Genomic DNA, 16,697 nt, shown 5'->3' with positions numbered 1-16,697 from the left:
GGCCGATCCCAGAAGCCTCAACCTGCTTCCTGGGGAACTTTCTGGGTTAGGCCGGAGGGGCCACAGACACAAGCAAGGACTAAAATTGAGCGGGCTGTGATCTAGGTGTATCTTAAAGGGGCAGCTCCCTCTGTACAATTTTATTTATCACATCTCACCCGCCCTGTCCCCTTTCCTCTCCCTCCCTCCTGGCTTTTCTTTTTACCTGTACAGGAAGAGGGCGTCCTCGGAGCCGAAACACTATTCTTTTTCCTGCAAAGGAAAGAAAATGGCGGTTTAAACCTCACAGGCTAAGAGATGGCTGTGACATCATCTTTGCCGCTTCCTATTGACCCGCATGATGTGGAGGATTTAAAGCTGCAGTCCTCATAGCTATTTTTATTAACGCAGCAGAGCAAGTGTAGCGTTTTTCCTATTTCTTAAAAATAGGACTAAAGCAGGAGGTCTTCGGAGCTTAAGTTCCATTCATTTCAGCTCCAGGTCCCACCCTGCTTTCCATGATACTTACCTCCGTAAGGGGTGCCGATAGCCATTTAAATGTCCCGCTTCCAGTGAGCCAATAGGAAGCGACAAGGGGTGATGTCGTGGCTTCCTATTGTGATGCAGGAGATTTAAACGCTGCCATATTGTGGACCACATCAAGCCTATTATTCTCAACACACTACACATTCACTCCCCGTTCTCACGTAGCACGCACATTCAATTTATCTATCACACACTTCACATTCACCCCACTTCTATCATACACCATACCCTCACACCCCCTTCACCTTCCCTCTTGCCCCACACTTTCAGACCACTCACTCCGTCCACACACACCACACATATACCACTGTCACGCACCTACCTCTTCTTACACACACTGCTCCTCCCCTCATACACACAAACCACTCACATGCCCTTTTCTTACTCAACCGACATACCTTTCCACTAACCACACAGAGCCATCACACCCCCTCCCTACACAAAGCAGTATTTATATTTATATTATATGTAATGGTGTTTCTACCACCGGGTGGGAGATTTGGCCATTACTACGTATGTGGTGCATGATACCTGCTGTTAACAGGATGGCTGAGCTGTCCGGGCAGGAGGTATATAACCAGAAAAGGTCTTTATTGGGTCAGCACTCATAGCACGACAATGGTCTGCCCAATACAGTCTCTATGGATCAGCTTCCAAGCTGGAGGATGGTCCCTGGTCAACCACTACGGCCAAGGGCACCGCAGCTGTCCTAGCTCTTCCCAAACCCTCTATCAGGAGTCAGGTATAGGTGCACATTCATTCTCTCACAAGGGGAAGAGGAACAGAGAAGGCCCCAATCTCAGGCTCTCTGATGTGTGACCTGCCTCTCTCAGTGAGGAGAGGAACACCTAGAGTTTGGTCGACAATCCCCTTAAGTACAGCCAGGAGGAGGGCACTAGGTCTGACCCCTGATTGGGTATACTCAGGCCTAGCTGACAACACCTCCCCTGTCACTCAAGGGCACTGCAGGGAGTGGGGAAAACCCATGATTACTACTGGCAGCCTGCTCTTACCAGGGCTTACTGCCAGTAAGGGCAGACTGGTAGCCAGAAAACCAGTTTTGGCTACATATACAATGTTGTATTCTATATACAAACACATGAAAGGGTGCAACAGCAGAAAAACTGTTTTTGAGCAAATTTAAGAATTGATTGAGACAGTAGAAAAAGTATGATCCCATCCAGGGCTGTAGACAGCTTTCTCAGGGCCCAGGACTAGAGTCTCTACCCCTGTCAGCAACCTTAAAAAGTTCCCCTCTCATCACACTCCTTCCTCTCAACCCCCATCTCTCTTTCCCCTCACCCCTCCTCACTCGCACTCTCCCTTTTCTTCCCCCTTGTAAGAGACATGTGCAGAGTTATACTCAGGGAGACCGATTTGGGGGAAATTAAACCATGGTTTTATTCAGCTCCTCATTTTAAACAACAGTTTAAGGCAATATAAACATGTATACAAAGAAACAAACACCTATCCTTTTGTAAGGGCTAACTCACTTCCCCAGTCCCTCTCTGCTGTGCTGGGGGGGGGGGGGAATACCCTTACCAACCTATCACCCCCAAAAAGTCTAATGAGGCACCTGTAAGCAGGGGCTCTTTGAATCAGTCCCTGAGTCTGGTTGGTGTTTATTGAAGTCTGCAGTCCCTGTCTCTTGATATCAGCACACAGTCCTCCTGTGTGATCAAGAATCTCTGGTCTGGGTCTAGCATGAAGCTTTTCAACCTCATTGATCAGCCAGGTGGAGACTGATTAATTGACTTTGGCTGCAATTAACCAGCTCCCTGCTAGATTCCTCAGACTACTAGAGGCTTTATATTGCAGCCTAATTTAGACAGGGTTATGTCCCTGTTACACCCCCCTATTTCTTTCATTCTCCCCTCTCTTTATTACCTTCCTCTCATCCGCCCCCTCCCTCTCCACTCCCTCTCTCCCCTGTCCCTATCCCTTCCCTCTCTCGTTCTCTTTTACCCTCTCCACCACTCTCAAATAGGAATGAAGCAGGGGGTCTCCAGAGCTGAACCGCATTGATTTCAGCTCCGGGACCCCCTGCTTCCAGAGATACGTACCTCCACAGGGGGTGCCGGTAGCCGTTCTGCCCAGGCTAGATGTGGTTCTCAATATGGCAGTGATTAAATGTTCCGCGTCACCCGGGCTAATAGGAAGCAAGGGATGACATCATGGCCAGGGACATTTAAATGCCACCATATTGTGAATCATATCTAGCCTTGGCAGAGTGGCTACTGGCACCCCTGATTTGATTAACACCAGATTAATCAAAGGAAAAAAAGGGAAAAAAAATAATTTAGCTTTTTGTGCAATTATTTCATTGATAAATCTGGTGCCGTTTTTGTCTTTTTTTATACCATTTTTAGGCCCTAGTTTTGCAGCTGTTAGACTGATAAATAATTCCCATGGACCCTTTACGCTGGTTAATTTCTATGTACGGCACTGAATCCTCTGACTCTGCTATATGCAAAAATACTTCATCTTTCAACAAACGTTTATTCCCTTTTCTCAGTTGCTGAGGATGTTGATGTGGTTCCATCATCCCGGCCACCAACGATTGTCACAGACTCCCCCAGGCCTCTGCTAATCTCACCAGTGGGCACAATGCAGACTCAGGTTCCAATTTACTTTATTCTGTCTTTTCAGTTACATTTATAAATCGTTAGGTAATATATACACACGTGTTGCTATGAGGAAAAAGTCCCTCTTGGCCCCAATGGAAAGATTGATGTACAGTATCAAAGTTTTCCGGCTGCAAAACCAGAGCAAGACTTGAAAAGAAAATTTGGACCAGATTCATCAGAAGGATTAATCCAATTGATTTGGAGGTCTGAGAACCAGAGTATATCTCTACCTGTCTGCACACCAATGAGTGGTATAAATATTGTATCTAAATATATGTGCCGCTCATTTGTGGGCACACAGGTAGAGATATACTCTGGTTCTCTGAACCGTGTTCTCCGTTATTCATAGTTATGTCCCCTCTGTAGTGCCCTATCCAGACTTACTGATGAAGCGGCAGTTATTCGAACACATCTCGGCGCCGATTTTGAGTTCTCTGCTGTTCCCCACGCAGCAAGAACGCGGCCAATCGCCCCAGGCACCCGCGCTTATCGCGGATGTTTTGTTTGAATTTCATGGATTCTGTTTCTTTGTTTGCAATAAAATGGATGAATTGTAACGTGTACAGTACTGTGCTACTGTGTCAATTTCATGTTTTTAAAAGCCAGAACACTAAAATTCATTTTTCTGCACTCGCCGCGCTCGCATCTTAGTGCGGGAACGCTGGAATTCATCCCGCGGTTTCAAATCGGGATTCTGATGTACATGACGCGTGAAGTGTTCGAATAACGGCCGCTACATCAGTAATTTTCTCTGTAATCCTGAGCAGTCAATCTTTTTTTTTTGATTTTGAGATCTCCCGGTTGCAAAACTAGTCCAAAACTAGATCCATATTCAACAACGAAAAGGTATCCAATTGAAAACAATGGGAGTTTTTCCTTTGATCAATTTGCCCCATTTATTGGGATTTTTCTCCCCTTGATAAATCTGGATCAGTATACAGGTAGTCCTCGCTATCCAATGTTTCACTTTACAATTGATGGCATATCCAACGCTTTACAATGCAACCATATGGGCCGTTTTTCGACGCCTGAATGCGTTATCCAACGCTCACCGCCACTGATTAACGTGGGACTCACTTTACAACGGTTTCACTATCCAACGCTACTCCCAGAACGGATTCCGTTGGATAATCGAGGACTGACTGTATTTGCTTCAGTTTGGCAGCCAACACTCCTAAAGTGATCTTCTACAAGGACATGGAAGCAATGTTGCAATTATCATGGCCATATAAGTGGTGCAAAAGCCAATGTATTAAAGAAAACATCAGTCCATGGCAGGGGTGCGCAAACTGGGGGACATGAGTTTTTTTGGGGGGGGGGCGCAGTGGTTAGAGGCCCCGTGCTGTTCCCCAAAGCATTTAAATTAAATGCCGGGGAGCGGACGAGGCCTCTGTAACTTACTTACTTCGGGTGAAACGTTGTCAAGGCAGCGTGGCCGGCGGGGTCATGTGACGTCACGTTGCCGGTTCCTACCTAAGGTGGGTGGGGGTGTGTGCGAGCACTGGGGCTGAGCAGGCAGGGGGTGTAGCAAAGAAGATTTGCACACCCCTGGTCTATGGGATTAATTGTATCAAAGTCCAACTACTGCAAAACTGGAGCACACAAACTGAACATAAGGAAACTATCCCATTACTTTTGATAAATTTGGTGCAGGTTATTTGCCCTGCTTTAGTTTTTCAGCAGTTCTGATACTGTATATTGCCATTAAATAAGTATTACACTCAAAAAAAGGAAAACAATTATAATGAAGAAAAAATAAGATTCTAAAGAGAGGTACAAATATAATGTCTCTGAAGGGGAATGTGGCACAAACCCCCAGTATTATGCTACAGTATGTGTTCTGGCCCTCTAACCCCTTGTAACTAAGAGGTAGGGTCAGGCAGGTTAACTCACTCCCTTTAGATGCACACTGAGTCCTTCTTTCTTACTGTTCTTTTATTGCAAAACAAACAATAACAACAGATGAGGGAAACTGTGGGGGAGTGGCATGTGGGGGAGAAGTAAATTAAGAATGCCTTGTATGGGAGAGGCAACAAGTGATGTGTACTCACAGACTGCAGGATCCAAAAGGAAGTGGGCGAGTCTGAACACACAGGATATAGAGGGACTAAGCAAACTAGGCTTTCTGGGAGAAACTAACAGGGGTCTGTGCTGTAATTGCTAGGCAACAGACAAACCAGGGAGGGAAGCATACATTTGTTGCAATGTTATACTGCAGGGTCAGGAATCACATAACAGAGAAATGCACCACTAGTTTTAGGGCAAGTGTGCTGACATCCAGAGAGCAGGGAAAAAACATAATCCTGTTCTAGAAGATATATATATATATTTTCAGTGATACTTATATGTCTATTTTATATAGCTGCTACATTCGCCTTTAGGGATTTATTGGTCGTATAGCCTATTGCCATACTCTATCCAACACAGCTAATTTTATAAGTTATATATTTAGTATAGTACACTTAGGCGCTACTCCAATTTGTTTGTTTTTTCTTTTTATATATATATATAAAAAACAAAACAAACAAAGGAATGAAGTTGCGCCTCTATATATAACTAATTAGTATATAAGAACCAGTTGAGCTAATCATATAAAGTGCTTGGTGGGGTGACTAGTTATAAAACTGATACACATTGATAAAGACTAAAAAATGCAATGCAATATAGACTAATTTACTATTTGTAACTAAATTAAAAAACCTCTATAGGTTTAGACGACTAACACAAAATATTAAAAAAGTGAAAAAGTACTGGCACACATCAAACAGCCTTGATTTCAAACATATACGCTGGCATGGAGAGAACAGCAGGCCCCTCCACTCACGACTACATGTCCAAGTGGGCGGCAGAATTAAGTATAGATATAGATAGAGAAGACTGGGAGGATATATGGGACGCTGCTTCAGGAACTTCCATCTGTACCACGACAAAGGAGAATATCTACAAAATCTTGTTCCACTGGTATCTTACCCCAGTTAGATTGAAGCAAATCTACCCCCTGGCCTCAGATCTATGTTGGAGAGGCTGTGGACAGAGAGGAGACATGGCCCACATTTGGTGGTCATGCCCAAAAATCCAAAAATTTTGGTTTTCTATTCAAACTTTAATCCGAGAGGTAACTAGCCTCACACTAGATCCAGATCCACTGACCTTCCTCCTGGGCAGGCCAATAGAGGAAATTGACCGCCCGGTAGGAAAATTAATCTCCTCCATTCTTACCGCGGCTAGGTGTGCTGTGGCATTCTCCTGGAAAAAGATCTCTCCCCCCTCCATTCAGGCGGTTAAGAGAAGAATAGATGAAGTAATGCTCATGGAGCGTCTGACGGCGTTTCTCAAACGCAAGACTGCAAGTCATTATAAAATATGGGAACCCTGGGAGGTTCACTGACACCTAAGTGAACCCGATAGGAGACACCATGATCACCCAGACCACAGCCTGAAGGATGTTAGGGTCAGCGGGGCGGGGAAGGCACACCCTCTCACCCCCCACCCTCACACCCCCTCCCCCCCCATACCCTCTCCCCCCCTCTCTTTTTCAGACCTCTCACTCCCCTGGTCACCCGGTGACCCAGAGGTCGCGCCACCCTTGGCGGTACACACCCCCCCTTCCCAACACGGAAAATCAGAAAACCAGATTGTATTAGGAAAGTGTGACGTGATACATGCCTGTAAATTTGCCTGTTTCCTAATAAAAAAAGTTATAAAAAAAAAAAAAAGTGAAAAAGGAAAAAAGGAAAAAATACAAAAAAACCTTCAATGTTTAAAAGTCCTGTTCCAATGATAAAAGCACCAGGTTCTTGCTGCCCATTTTAAAGGGATCACCATCGAGGCCTGCTGCTGCCAGAGACTCTTCCTTCGGTGTGTATCAGACGGCTCCGATACAGCACAACCATAGAGGACCTGGAGGACCTTTGCCGTCCAGAGGGTCCCTTCCCAGCCGAAGACTGCATGTGAGCTTCCGCTCGCGGTTCACCGGCTCACCGGCTCACCGGCTACACGAGGGAAGTCACGTGACAACGCCAGGACTTGGAGCTACACAGAGAGGAGCGAGTCAACGGCAAATGAGAGCCAATCTCATACACGCTATTTTATTGCTTTTACCTTGTGAGTGGGCATTTGTCAGATTTTATGTTCCTTGTAATACAATTTTTATTATGTTAATGCACTAGGTGTGCGCCTGTTTTTTCTTTTCTTTTTTTCATATATATATATATATATATATATATATATATATATATATATATATACAGTGTTCGACAAACCTATACATTTGCTCGCCCCGGGCGAGTGGATTTAACCCCCGGGCGAGTAAATATTGGCCCAAGCAGCACACGTTTGGTACTAGGTGGCGAGTAGATTTTTTTGTGTGGCGAGTAGATTTTTTGGTGATTTGTCAACCACTGTATATATATATATACTAGCTGAGAGACCCGGCGTTGCCCGGGATGTAATGTTCCCGTTCCTCTCTCTCCTCCCCCCTCTCTCTGTTTGTCCCCCATTCACATCAATCCAGTCCCCCCCCTCCCTCCCTCCTTTACAGCTTCATGTAGCGTGTGTGCGTCAGTCACTGTGTGTTTGCTCGCGCGTCAGTGAGTCTGAGGCAGAAACACAAACACACACAGACTGACTGACGCACACACAGTCAGTGTGTGCCTCAGTCAGTGTGTGCGTGCGTCAGTCAGGCTTTGTGTGCGCGTCAGTCAGTGTGTGCGTGCGTGCGTCAAAGGGAGGGGGGGCGTCAAAGGGAGGGGGGGGGGGCGTCAAAGGGAGGGGGGGGGCGCCTCAAAGGCATGGATTCCTCCCCCTGCATTTCCTGCAGTGGACAGGAGGGGGGGGCAGTGGACAGGAGGGGGGGGGCAGTGGACAGGAGGGGGGGGCAGTGGACAGGAGGGGGGGGGCAGTGGACAGGAGGGAGGGGGCAGTGGACAGGAGGGAGGGGGCAGTGGACAGGAGGGGGGGGCAGTGGACAGGAGGGGGGGGGGCAGTGGACAGGAGGGGGGGGGCAGTGGACAGGAGGGGGGGGGCAGTGGACAGGAGGGGGGGGGCAGTGGACAGGAGGGGGGGGGCAGTGGACAGGAGGGGGGGCAGTGGACAGGAGGGGGGGGGGCAGTGGACAGGAGGGGGGGGGCAGTGGACAGGAGGGGGGGGGCAGTGGACAGGAGGGGGGGCAGTGGACAGGAGGGGGGGGGGCAGTGGACAGGAGGGGGGGGGGCAGTGGACAGGAGGGGGGGGGGGCAGTGGACAGGAGCGGGGACAGGAGGGGGGACGCAGTGGACAGGAGGGGGGACGCAGTGGACAGGAGGGGGGGGCAGTGGACAGGATGGGGGGGGGCAGTGGACAGGAGGGGGGGGCAGTGGATAGGAGGGGGGGGCAGTGGACAGTGACACACACACACACACACACACACACACACACACACACACACACACACACACACACACACACACACACACACCTCAGTTGATGCGCCCTTTCTCAGTTCCGTTTGGCGCCGGAGGTGGGGAGCGACACCTACCTGTACTTCCGGGCGCCGCCACCGTCTGACTCGGCGCCGCGAGGGAGGAAGGGGGTCCGCCATCTTACGCGCCGCGTGGCAGCTGCGGGAAGCGAGGTGATTTGGAGCGGGGAGGCGGGAAGCGAGGTGATTTGGAGCGGGGAGGGGTGATTTGGAGCGGGGAGAGGTGATTTGGAGCGGGGAGAGGTGATTTGGAGGGGGAAGAGGTGATGCCGCTGGGGAGGGGGAAGAGGTGATGCCGCTGGGGAGGGGGAAGAGGTGATGCCGCTGGGGAGGGGGAAGAGGTGATGCCGCTGGGGAGGGGGAAGAGGTGATGCCGCTGGGGAGGGGGAAGAGGTGATGCCGCTGGGGAGGGGGAAGAGGTGATGCCGCTGGGGAGGGGGAAGAGGTGATGCCGCTGGGGAGGGGGAAGAGGTGATGCCGCTGGGGAGGGGGAAGAGGTGATGCCGCTGGGGAGGGGGAAGAGGTGATGCCGCTGGGGAGGGGGAAGAGGTGATTTGGAGAGGGGAGAGGGGAGAGGGGAGAGGGGAGAGGGGAGAGGGGAGAGAGGTGTGTGTGTGTGTGTGTGTGTGTGTGTGTGTGTGTGTGTGTGTGTGTGTGTGTGTGTGTGTGTGTTTTTTTTTTTTATTTTTTTGGACCTTTGGCCCGTCACTCCGCCTCAGGCCAATGAGAGGTGTGGGGGGCGGGCCAAGGGGGTGGTGTGAGTGTGTGAGGCCAATGAGAGGTGTGCGGGGGCGGGCGGGCCAAGGGACCAATGAGATTGCCGCTAGGGACACCGGACATCCAGCAGGCAGGCATGCATGCATGCAGGCAGGCAAACAAACATACAGTGCTTTCACTAATATAGTATAAGATATGTAGCCCCCTGTAAACAGCACATGCTATACCTATCTCCTTTCTACTGTGGTAAGTCCTGTTAAGATCAGGCACCAGTAATAATCCTGGGTTTTCCCCCTTCATAGCCCTGCCCTGAGTGGTAGATGCAGGCCTGGACTCTGCTGCAGGAGCAAGAGGGGAGGTTCTGCTGACGTCACGAGAGGTGGGGCTAGCTCTATATTTAGCAGCCAACTCCGGTGAGTTCAGTTAGTTATGCTCGGAGTTATGCGAGAGTCTGCAGGGCAAGTAGTTATGCCGTGAGTCGAAGAATCCTGCGGATCGGTCCGAGGAGTTGGAGGAGACCGCGATCTTCCCTGCGCAAAGTGCAGGAGCAGAGAGAGGAGTGGAGGGATTCAGCTTCCCTGAGTAGAGCGATAGAGCTATAGAACTGGTGGACCAATGCCCTCACCCCACCGCCTGGGGTGATGGGGAGAATCTAAGCCCCACCGCGAGGATAACCTCGGGGTGGGCCACGGGGTATTGAAGCCCTAGCACAGACCATCCTGTCGGAGGAGAGACTTGGAGGGAAGGCGAGGAGGAATTATCCGTGTGGGAGGAGAGCAGAGTAATAAGTACCACTTGGCTGTTGTTGTTGCGGCTACTGGAAGCCACTATCGTTGGGAGTTGCTGATCTGCCAATAAAAGAGACTATCCGTTGTTACCAAAGACTGTGTGTCAATTGGAAGCTATTACCCTGGGACCCAAGGGGTTCTTCTATACAGGTCCTGTCCCATATTCCTGGGAGTATAGAAGATGGAGGCTCTGCACCACTAAGAGATCATGGAGGCTAACATCCCAGAAGCCCGGTCCTGGCTCCCCAATAACATCGCGGGAAGCTCAGGCCCTCCTATTTACCACAGGTATGCACCATACCGCATGTAATCTGCCCTCATGCACCCTAGACACCACCGTAGAGTCTGGGGGAAGGGGGGAAGCAGGGTTACATATATATATCCTGAAATGACATCACTATCACTGGGCAGAAGTGGGCGGGCTATGATTCTGCCTAGTCACCCCATGTGATGGGGAAGGGGTGTTACTCTGTGTGGGCCGACACAGTTAAACCCTTAATCGGGGCCACCGAGAGGGGGGAACAGCAGGGCCGGTGTCCCGGGCCCGCTGGGGTGGGGGGGCAGCCAGCCGGCGCTGCAAATTATCCCTGACCTCTGGCCAGGCCCTGCTGTCGGTCGCGACCGGACCCAGGCTCTCAGTGGCTTGCAGGACCTTTCTTCTCTCTGTCCCATGCCGCCGTGCAAAACATGTCGATCTATTTGCCAAGGATCCAATAAAGCGTTTTTGTATTCAAGTCATCCTCCTCCTTCACTTTGGTGGTGCGCCGCTGTCTCTTCGTTTTTGTTCTATCTACCTTCGCAGACGGCACACCGGAGGACAACGATTAGGGCCGGAACTCAAGAAAAAATAAGGTACATCTGACTTTGTGCAGCTACAGTATAGTCACTTACTTTACCGGAAGAAACAAATCAATGTTCAGGAGGGTGTTTACCAGGTGTTATAAGGACATATAAGAAAATTATACGCCAGTTATTCAATTTCCTGGATGCTGCACACACTTATTGTGAGTGAAGCCAGGTAGGCATTATCTTATTCTCTATTTCTGGATACCCCCTCATGTATACTCCACATAAACATTTATGGGCCTGATCTTATCTATATACTGTATATTATACAAAGCATACTCAAATTTCAAGGAGACCTCTACAGTCTCTTTTGCTTTTGGAATATTTTTGTGCCCCAGATTTCTATTGAACTTTCAAGTTCAGCTCACAGATGGATGGCCTGACATTCTTCTCTAGAATCCTCTCTTACAATGCAGAATTTACGGTTGTGTCAATAACGGCAAGCCGTCCCGGTCCTGAGGCAGCATAGCAGCCCAATAACATCAAACTCCCACCACCATCCTTGACGGTTGGGATGAGGTTCTTCTGTTCTAACGCAGTTTTGGTTTTTGCCAAACATAACGTTTCTCATTGAAGTTAAAACGTTCTGCCTTTGACTCGTCTGTCCAGAAAACATTGTTCCAGAAGTCTCTTGGATCATCTATGGACTCTTTGGCGAACTTCAGACGTCAGCAATGTTCTTTTTTGAGACCAGTGGTTTCCTCTTGGCTATCCTTCTGTGAACACCATTCTTGTTCAGTATTTTTCTGATAGTTGAGTCATGAACGCTCACAATAGCCAAGGCGAGAGTGGCCTGCAGATCCTTGGATGTTACTCTGGGGTTCTTTGTGACTTCCTAGATGATTTTCCGGTTTGTTCTTGGAAAGATTTTGGTAGGACGACCGCTCCTGGGCAGAGTGACTGTGGTCTTGAACTTTTTCAATTTGTCTGACAGTGGATTGGCAGAACCCCAAATCCTTAGAACTGATTTTTTTTAACCCTTTCTAGACGGATGAGCATCAATACTTTGTGATTAACTACTTTTCTGAGGTCATCAGAGGTTTCTTTTGATGTTGGCATGACAAGCTTCTGCCTGTATGGTGAAGAGCAAACTCACAGCATTTCTGATCTTGATATAGTGTGGGCTTCTGAAACTCACACCTGAAGATCTACCAAATTATTTAAACACCTGATTCTAATTATCTCCTTTCATTTAGCTGATATAACCAGGGGTTCACTTACTTTTTCACATACCCTGACTCTTAATTACTCATTGAACATTGACATGGAATTTGTTAATATAAACCCTATTGGATATTTAAGAAAAGTCAGGTTTTGAATCAAGAAAGTTATCATGGAAAATCTATGGAATTTCCATAATTATCATAGGGGTTCACACACTTTTTCTCGCCACTGTATTACCACCCTGTCTTGCTGCTGTGAATGACTCTAGATTTGCACCAGTTCGTTACAGTTACAGTTTTGGGGGATATTTATTCAGAGAGTTAGTCCTGTTGAAGAGTAGATGTGTTGTAGGTTCTGATAACGTTTAATGGACGGACGAGAAGTCTTCATAGATAAAACTATAGTATACAAGTCTCTTCTTCAAGTGTGCACAGGGTTATTCATGAAGTCTCCTGTCTGCAAAACTGGAGTCAAAACAAACGGCACAAGATTTATCAAGGAAAGTCATTACCACAGAATCCAATGGTATTTTTGACTTTGGTAAATCTGGTGCATCAGTTTGGCATACACCAGTTCTACAACCTGGAAATCTTTATCAATGACCCCCTTTGAAACACCCCATTATTTTGCCGGGCTTACATATCAAGGTCTTCTATCTTGAAAACTGGGGAAACACTGTGGTGCAAAAAGCAGCACCAGATTTATTAAGGAAAGAAATTCCATTGAGCGCAATTATTTTTCTGTGTTTTGTTCTGATAGGGGGGGGGGGGGGCAATAAAAAGCTGTGATACAAAAAAAGCCTCTTCTTAATAGCAGCAAGGCTTTAATAATGATATACTCAACACGTTTCTAACCCTTGGAAACACTTACTGACCAACTCCTCTGTTTTTCAGGGACATTGTCTTAGATTTAATTAAACAATGTATTGTTTATCCATAAGATATTTATTCCATGAAGATTTCAGAAATTCAAATCTCCTGTATTTTCATACAAAAGCTAAAAAAAAAAACAGCTTTCACATGTTGGCCAGTATTCTCCTGGACTCCTCTGGAACCCTACTGACTCCATCTTCTATTTCCCCTTACCCTTTCTTTTATTTCAGAAGATAAATTGCTCACAAGAAGCAGGATCTCAGTCTAACTGGCACGTGGCTGTCTTACCAGGCATTATTAAAGGGGTTTTGATTTTGTGTTTAATCTTATCGGCAGTGATCATGTGCAGCTGTAAGTACTGTATGTCTGAATTCCTCCCAGCTGGTACTTTGAGGGAGTGGTTATAAGAGAAGTCATCAGATGCAAATATTATAATGATGTATACAATTCTGCATCAGTATGCGCCATAAATTCCTTTGTGGATCTGTGTGTCCAATGAAAGCTGCTTGTTGAACAAGTTTATTAAATTTGATGCAGGTGCAGTTTGTCTAGTTAAACTTTGCATTGTCTTTATATATTGTCTTTATACATAGCCCTATTAATTTTATTATTTGCATCACGTGAAACCTTCCGTAACTCCTTTAAAACTTTAAACCTCTCCTAAATCACAAACAATAGTGTATAAATTGACATAAAGTCCATACATTGGTGCATCAGATTATAATCCACAGGTAGATGTGTTACATCAATATTCTTCTTTGACTCCCTTAATAGTGAGCAGTGAATATAAATCTTGGAGATGTATTCTATTGTTGCTCTTGAGTTATACAGAGCATGGAAAGTATATCAGACAATGATCACCTGTGGCTCATAATATAGTAGTCCCCTGGGTAGGCTAATAAAAGTGGGATTTATAGGGTACTTAGGGGACACCACAACCAATAGGTAAAGGTGTACCCCCGTTCACTACCACACTTAATATGAACTACTTAGAGCGTGCAGGATGTCTAATACTAAAAGATACAATAGAAATCCATGGATAACTCACTGTTATAAGTAGAGCCTATATCCGAAAAAATCTCAGGTAGAAGCTCATCCAGGCGTGCATCCAGCTATAGTATTAATAGCAAGAGACGGTTACCTCATGGGAGGACTAAGCGGAGCACTGCCACGGCCCGAAACGTGTCAGAGTGGACAGCTCTGCTCTATTTTTGTGATGTCTCTAGTCACTAAATAAACTTGTTTTTTTCATCATCAATGGTGTGCTGTTTTCACATGCGCCTACCCTGCCTGCAGTGCTCCGCTTAGTCCTCCCAGGAGGTAACCTTCTCTTGCTAAATCACAAACATATGCAGCAAGAGTACAAACAACTGTGGTGAAAAATATAAATATTTATTTATCAAATGTTTTACCAGAAAGTAATACATTGAGAGTTACCTCTCGTTTTCAAGTATATCCTGGGCACAGAGTTATGATGACAATTAATACATGGTTACAAATACACAGTTACATAAGTGAACAGGGTATACATTATATACAAGACATTGCATGCACAGTTAGAGATAATATATATTATAGGCGTATGTAACAGTTACAGACCAGATTAAAATGTGGGATAGCCTTAGTTTTGAAAGAACTAATGGAAGAAAATGAAATTCCAACTGGAAGGAATGCAACTTCAATAATGTGAATACTTAGCGGTTACTGACTCAAGTTTATAACTGCATAGAAAAGAAAACACATTTTGTTCGAAATCTGGTGCTGTTTTTCTTAGACATTGGTTCTGGTTCCATTCCTGAGATACCAAGATCTAAAAAAAAATAAAAAAAAAAATAGGATCACAGAGATTTATTAAAACGGAGTTATGTTGGAGTTAACATCCATGGAAGTTTTTTTTATTTTCTATGGATTTAAATATGTACATTATGCAGATTCTAAATGATTCCTTCTTCACACAGGTGTGTCTGTCCGTGCTCGCATGAGCAGAAAATGATCAGTTTTACACCTCCTTTGTTATGTCTGTCAGTCTTAATTAGTCTCAACCTCTCCCTTCCTTATTATCATGTGATTTTGATATAGTATTTATGTAAAGCTTTAATGACGAGTTACATTGGAGGTGAACAAGAAAAGCAGAACTGGATTCAGCACTTCATCTTCAACTCTGCAGCTGTTAGCATGTATCTTCTGTAATGCTCTGACAATCTATGTACAACTTTTACTATTAGACATTCTTCAACTGCTGTGTAACCTGTCGCGCTATACATCCCTCTCAGGTCTGATTAATGCATTTACTATTTAGATTTATCCTCATATCCTCATATCCTCCATTACCTGGGAACTCTTTCCTCCTAAATTTCTGTCCTCGCCACCTGCTGCACTGCATCTCATTATTCCCTCCCTATTGCTCTTCCTGTTTGCTGTTTCCTCACTCTGTAAACGTTTTTATTCGTTCCAACTTCCCCCCCTGTCCTCCTTCTATCCACATCTCCCCTCCACCATTTGTATGTGCCCACACACTGCACCGCTATTTACGAAACTCTATTCCAGCGACTTTTGCACACCTCAATTAAAATCACCCCTAAAAATCCTCTTCTCACATCCTTTGTCTGTCTGTACTCCTTGCTGCTGGGGATATCTCTCTTAATCCTGGACCTGCCCATACACACCAGCTCCCGCCTCCCTGCCTCTTCCTCCTCCCTTCTGGCCAAAGGTGTTAATCCATCATTTTTGAAAAAAAAAACCTCACAGGGGCTGCTGTGGTGGGCACGCATCCAAAAACAACTCTCTCCCATGCAAAGAAGGCGGGCACTGCAACCCGGTAATAATAGCTGGACAATTAGCCGTTAAAAACTATTTTTTTTTGTGGTGAAATCAATAATCACATCACTCCAGGTAACTCTCACATACTTTCCTAACTCACTTACCCTCCTGCTCACCGACACTGACAGAGAGGAAACAGATCAAAGCGGTGTGCAATATATGGTATAGGGCAGCGGTGCGCAAACTGGGGGGCACGCCCCCATGGGGGGGCGCAAGATTGTTTAGGGGGGGCTCAGGCGGCGGTGGCGATTTTGCAAGAAGCAGAGATGGCCGATGGCTGCAATTTCTCCTGCAGCCATTAGGTGGCGCTGTGCTGCACAGCTCATGCAGCACGGGCTTTGCTTTTCTGAATGCCGCGTGATGAGGTGAGTGTGTGTGAGAGAGAGTGTGTGAGAGAGTGTGTGTGTGACAAAGAGAGACATGGTTTGGTGGGAGACATTGGGGGATGGGGAGATAAAGAGAGACATGGAGAGGTAGAGACATATTGGGGGGAGGGGGAGAGAAAGAGACATGGAGAGGTGGGAGACATATTGGGGGGAGGGGGAGACTGAGATATGGAGAGGTGGGAGATATATTCGGGGTGGGGAGAGAGACACTGGAGGAAGGTGAGAGAGACACTGAGGGGTGAGAGACACTGGGGGAAGGTGAGAAAGAAATACACTGGGGGAAGGTGAAAGAGAGACACTGGGAGGGGTGAGAGAGAGACACTGGGGGAGGTGAGAGAGAGACACTGGGGGAGGTGAGAGAAAGACACAGGGGGAGGTGAGGGAAAGACACAGGGGGGAGGTGAGAGAGACACTGGGGGAGGTGAGAGAAAGACACTGGGGGAGGTGAGAGAAAGACACAGGGGGAGGTGAGGGAAAGACACAGGGGGGAGGTG

General features: G+C 46.9%; 1 protein-coding gene across 1 annotated transcript in view; it reads left to right on the top strand.

The window, feature by feature from the left end:
• The window catches only part of LOC142494583 (hepatitis A virus cellular receptor 1 homolog), a 37,275-nt gene extending 21,695 nt beyond the window's left edge, over nt 1–15,580 (top strand). The window contains exons 3-5 of the mRNA XM_075599033.1: nt 3,041–3,144; nt 13,228–13,348; nt 14,956–15,580. Of these exons, the coding sequence (XP_075455148.1) occupies nt 3,041–3,144; nt 13,228–13,348; nt 14,956–14,990 (260 nt within the window). The 3' untranslated portion in view covers nt 14,991–15,580. The remainder of the gene's footprint in view (nt 1–3,040; nt 3,145–13,227; nt 13,349–14,955) is intronic.
• Nucleotides 15,581–16,697: the final 1,117 nt, after the last annotated feature.

Source organism: Ascaphus truei, chromosome 5, assembly GCF_040206685.1.
Source record: "Ascaphus truei isolate aAscTru1 chromosome 5, aAscTru1.hap1, whole genome shotgun sequence".
Taxonomy (NCBI): domain Eukaryota; kingdom Metazoa; phylum Chordata; class Amphibia; order Anura; family Ascaphidae; genus Ascaphus; species Ascaphus truei.
The sequence above is the reverse complement of the archived record's forward strand: the minus strand, read 5'-3'. Positions and strand labels throughout refer to the sequence as shown.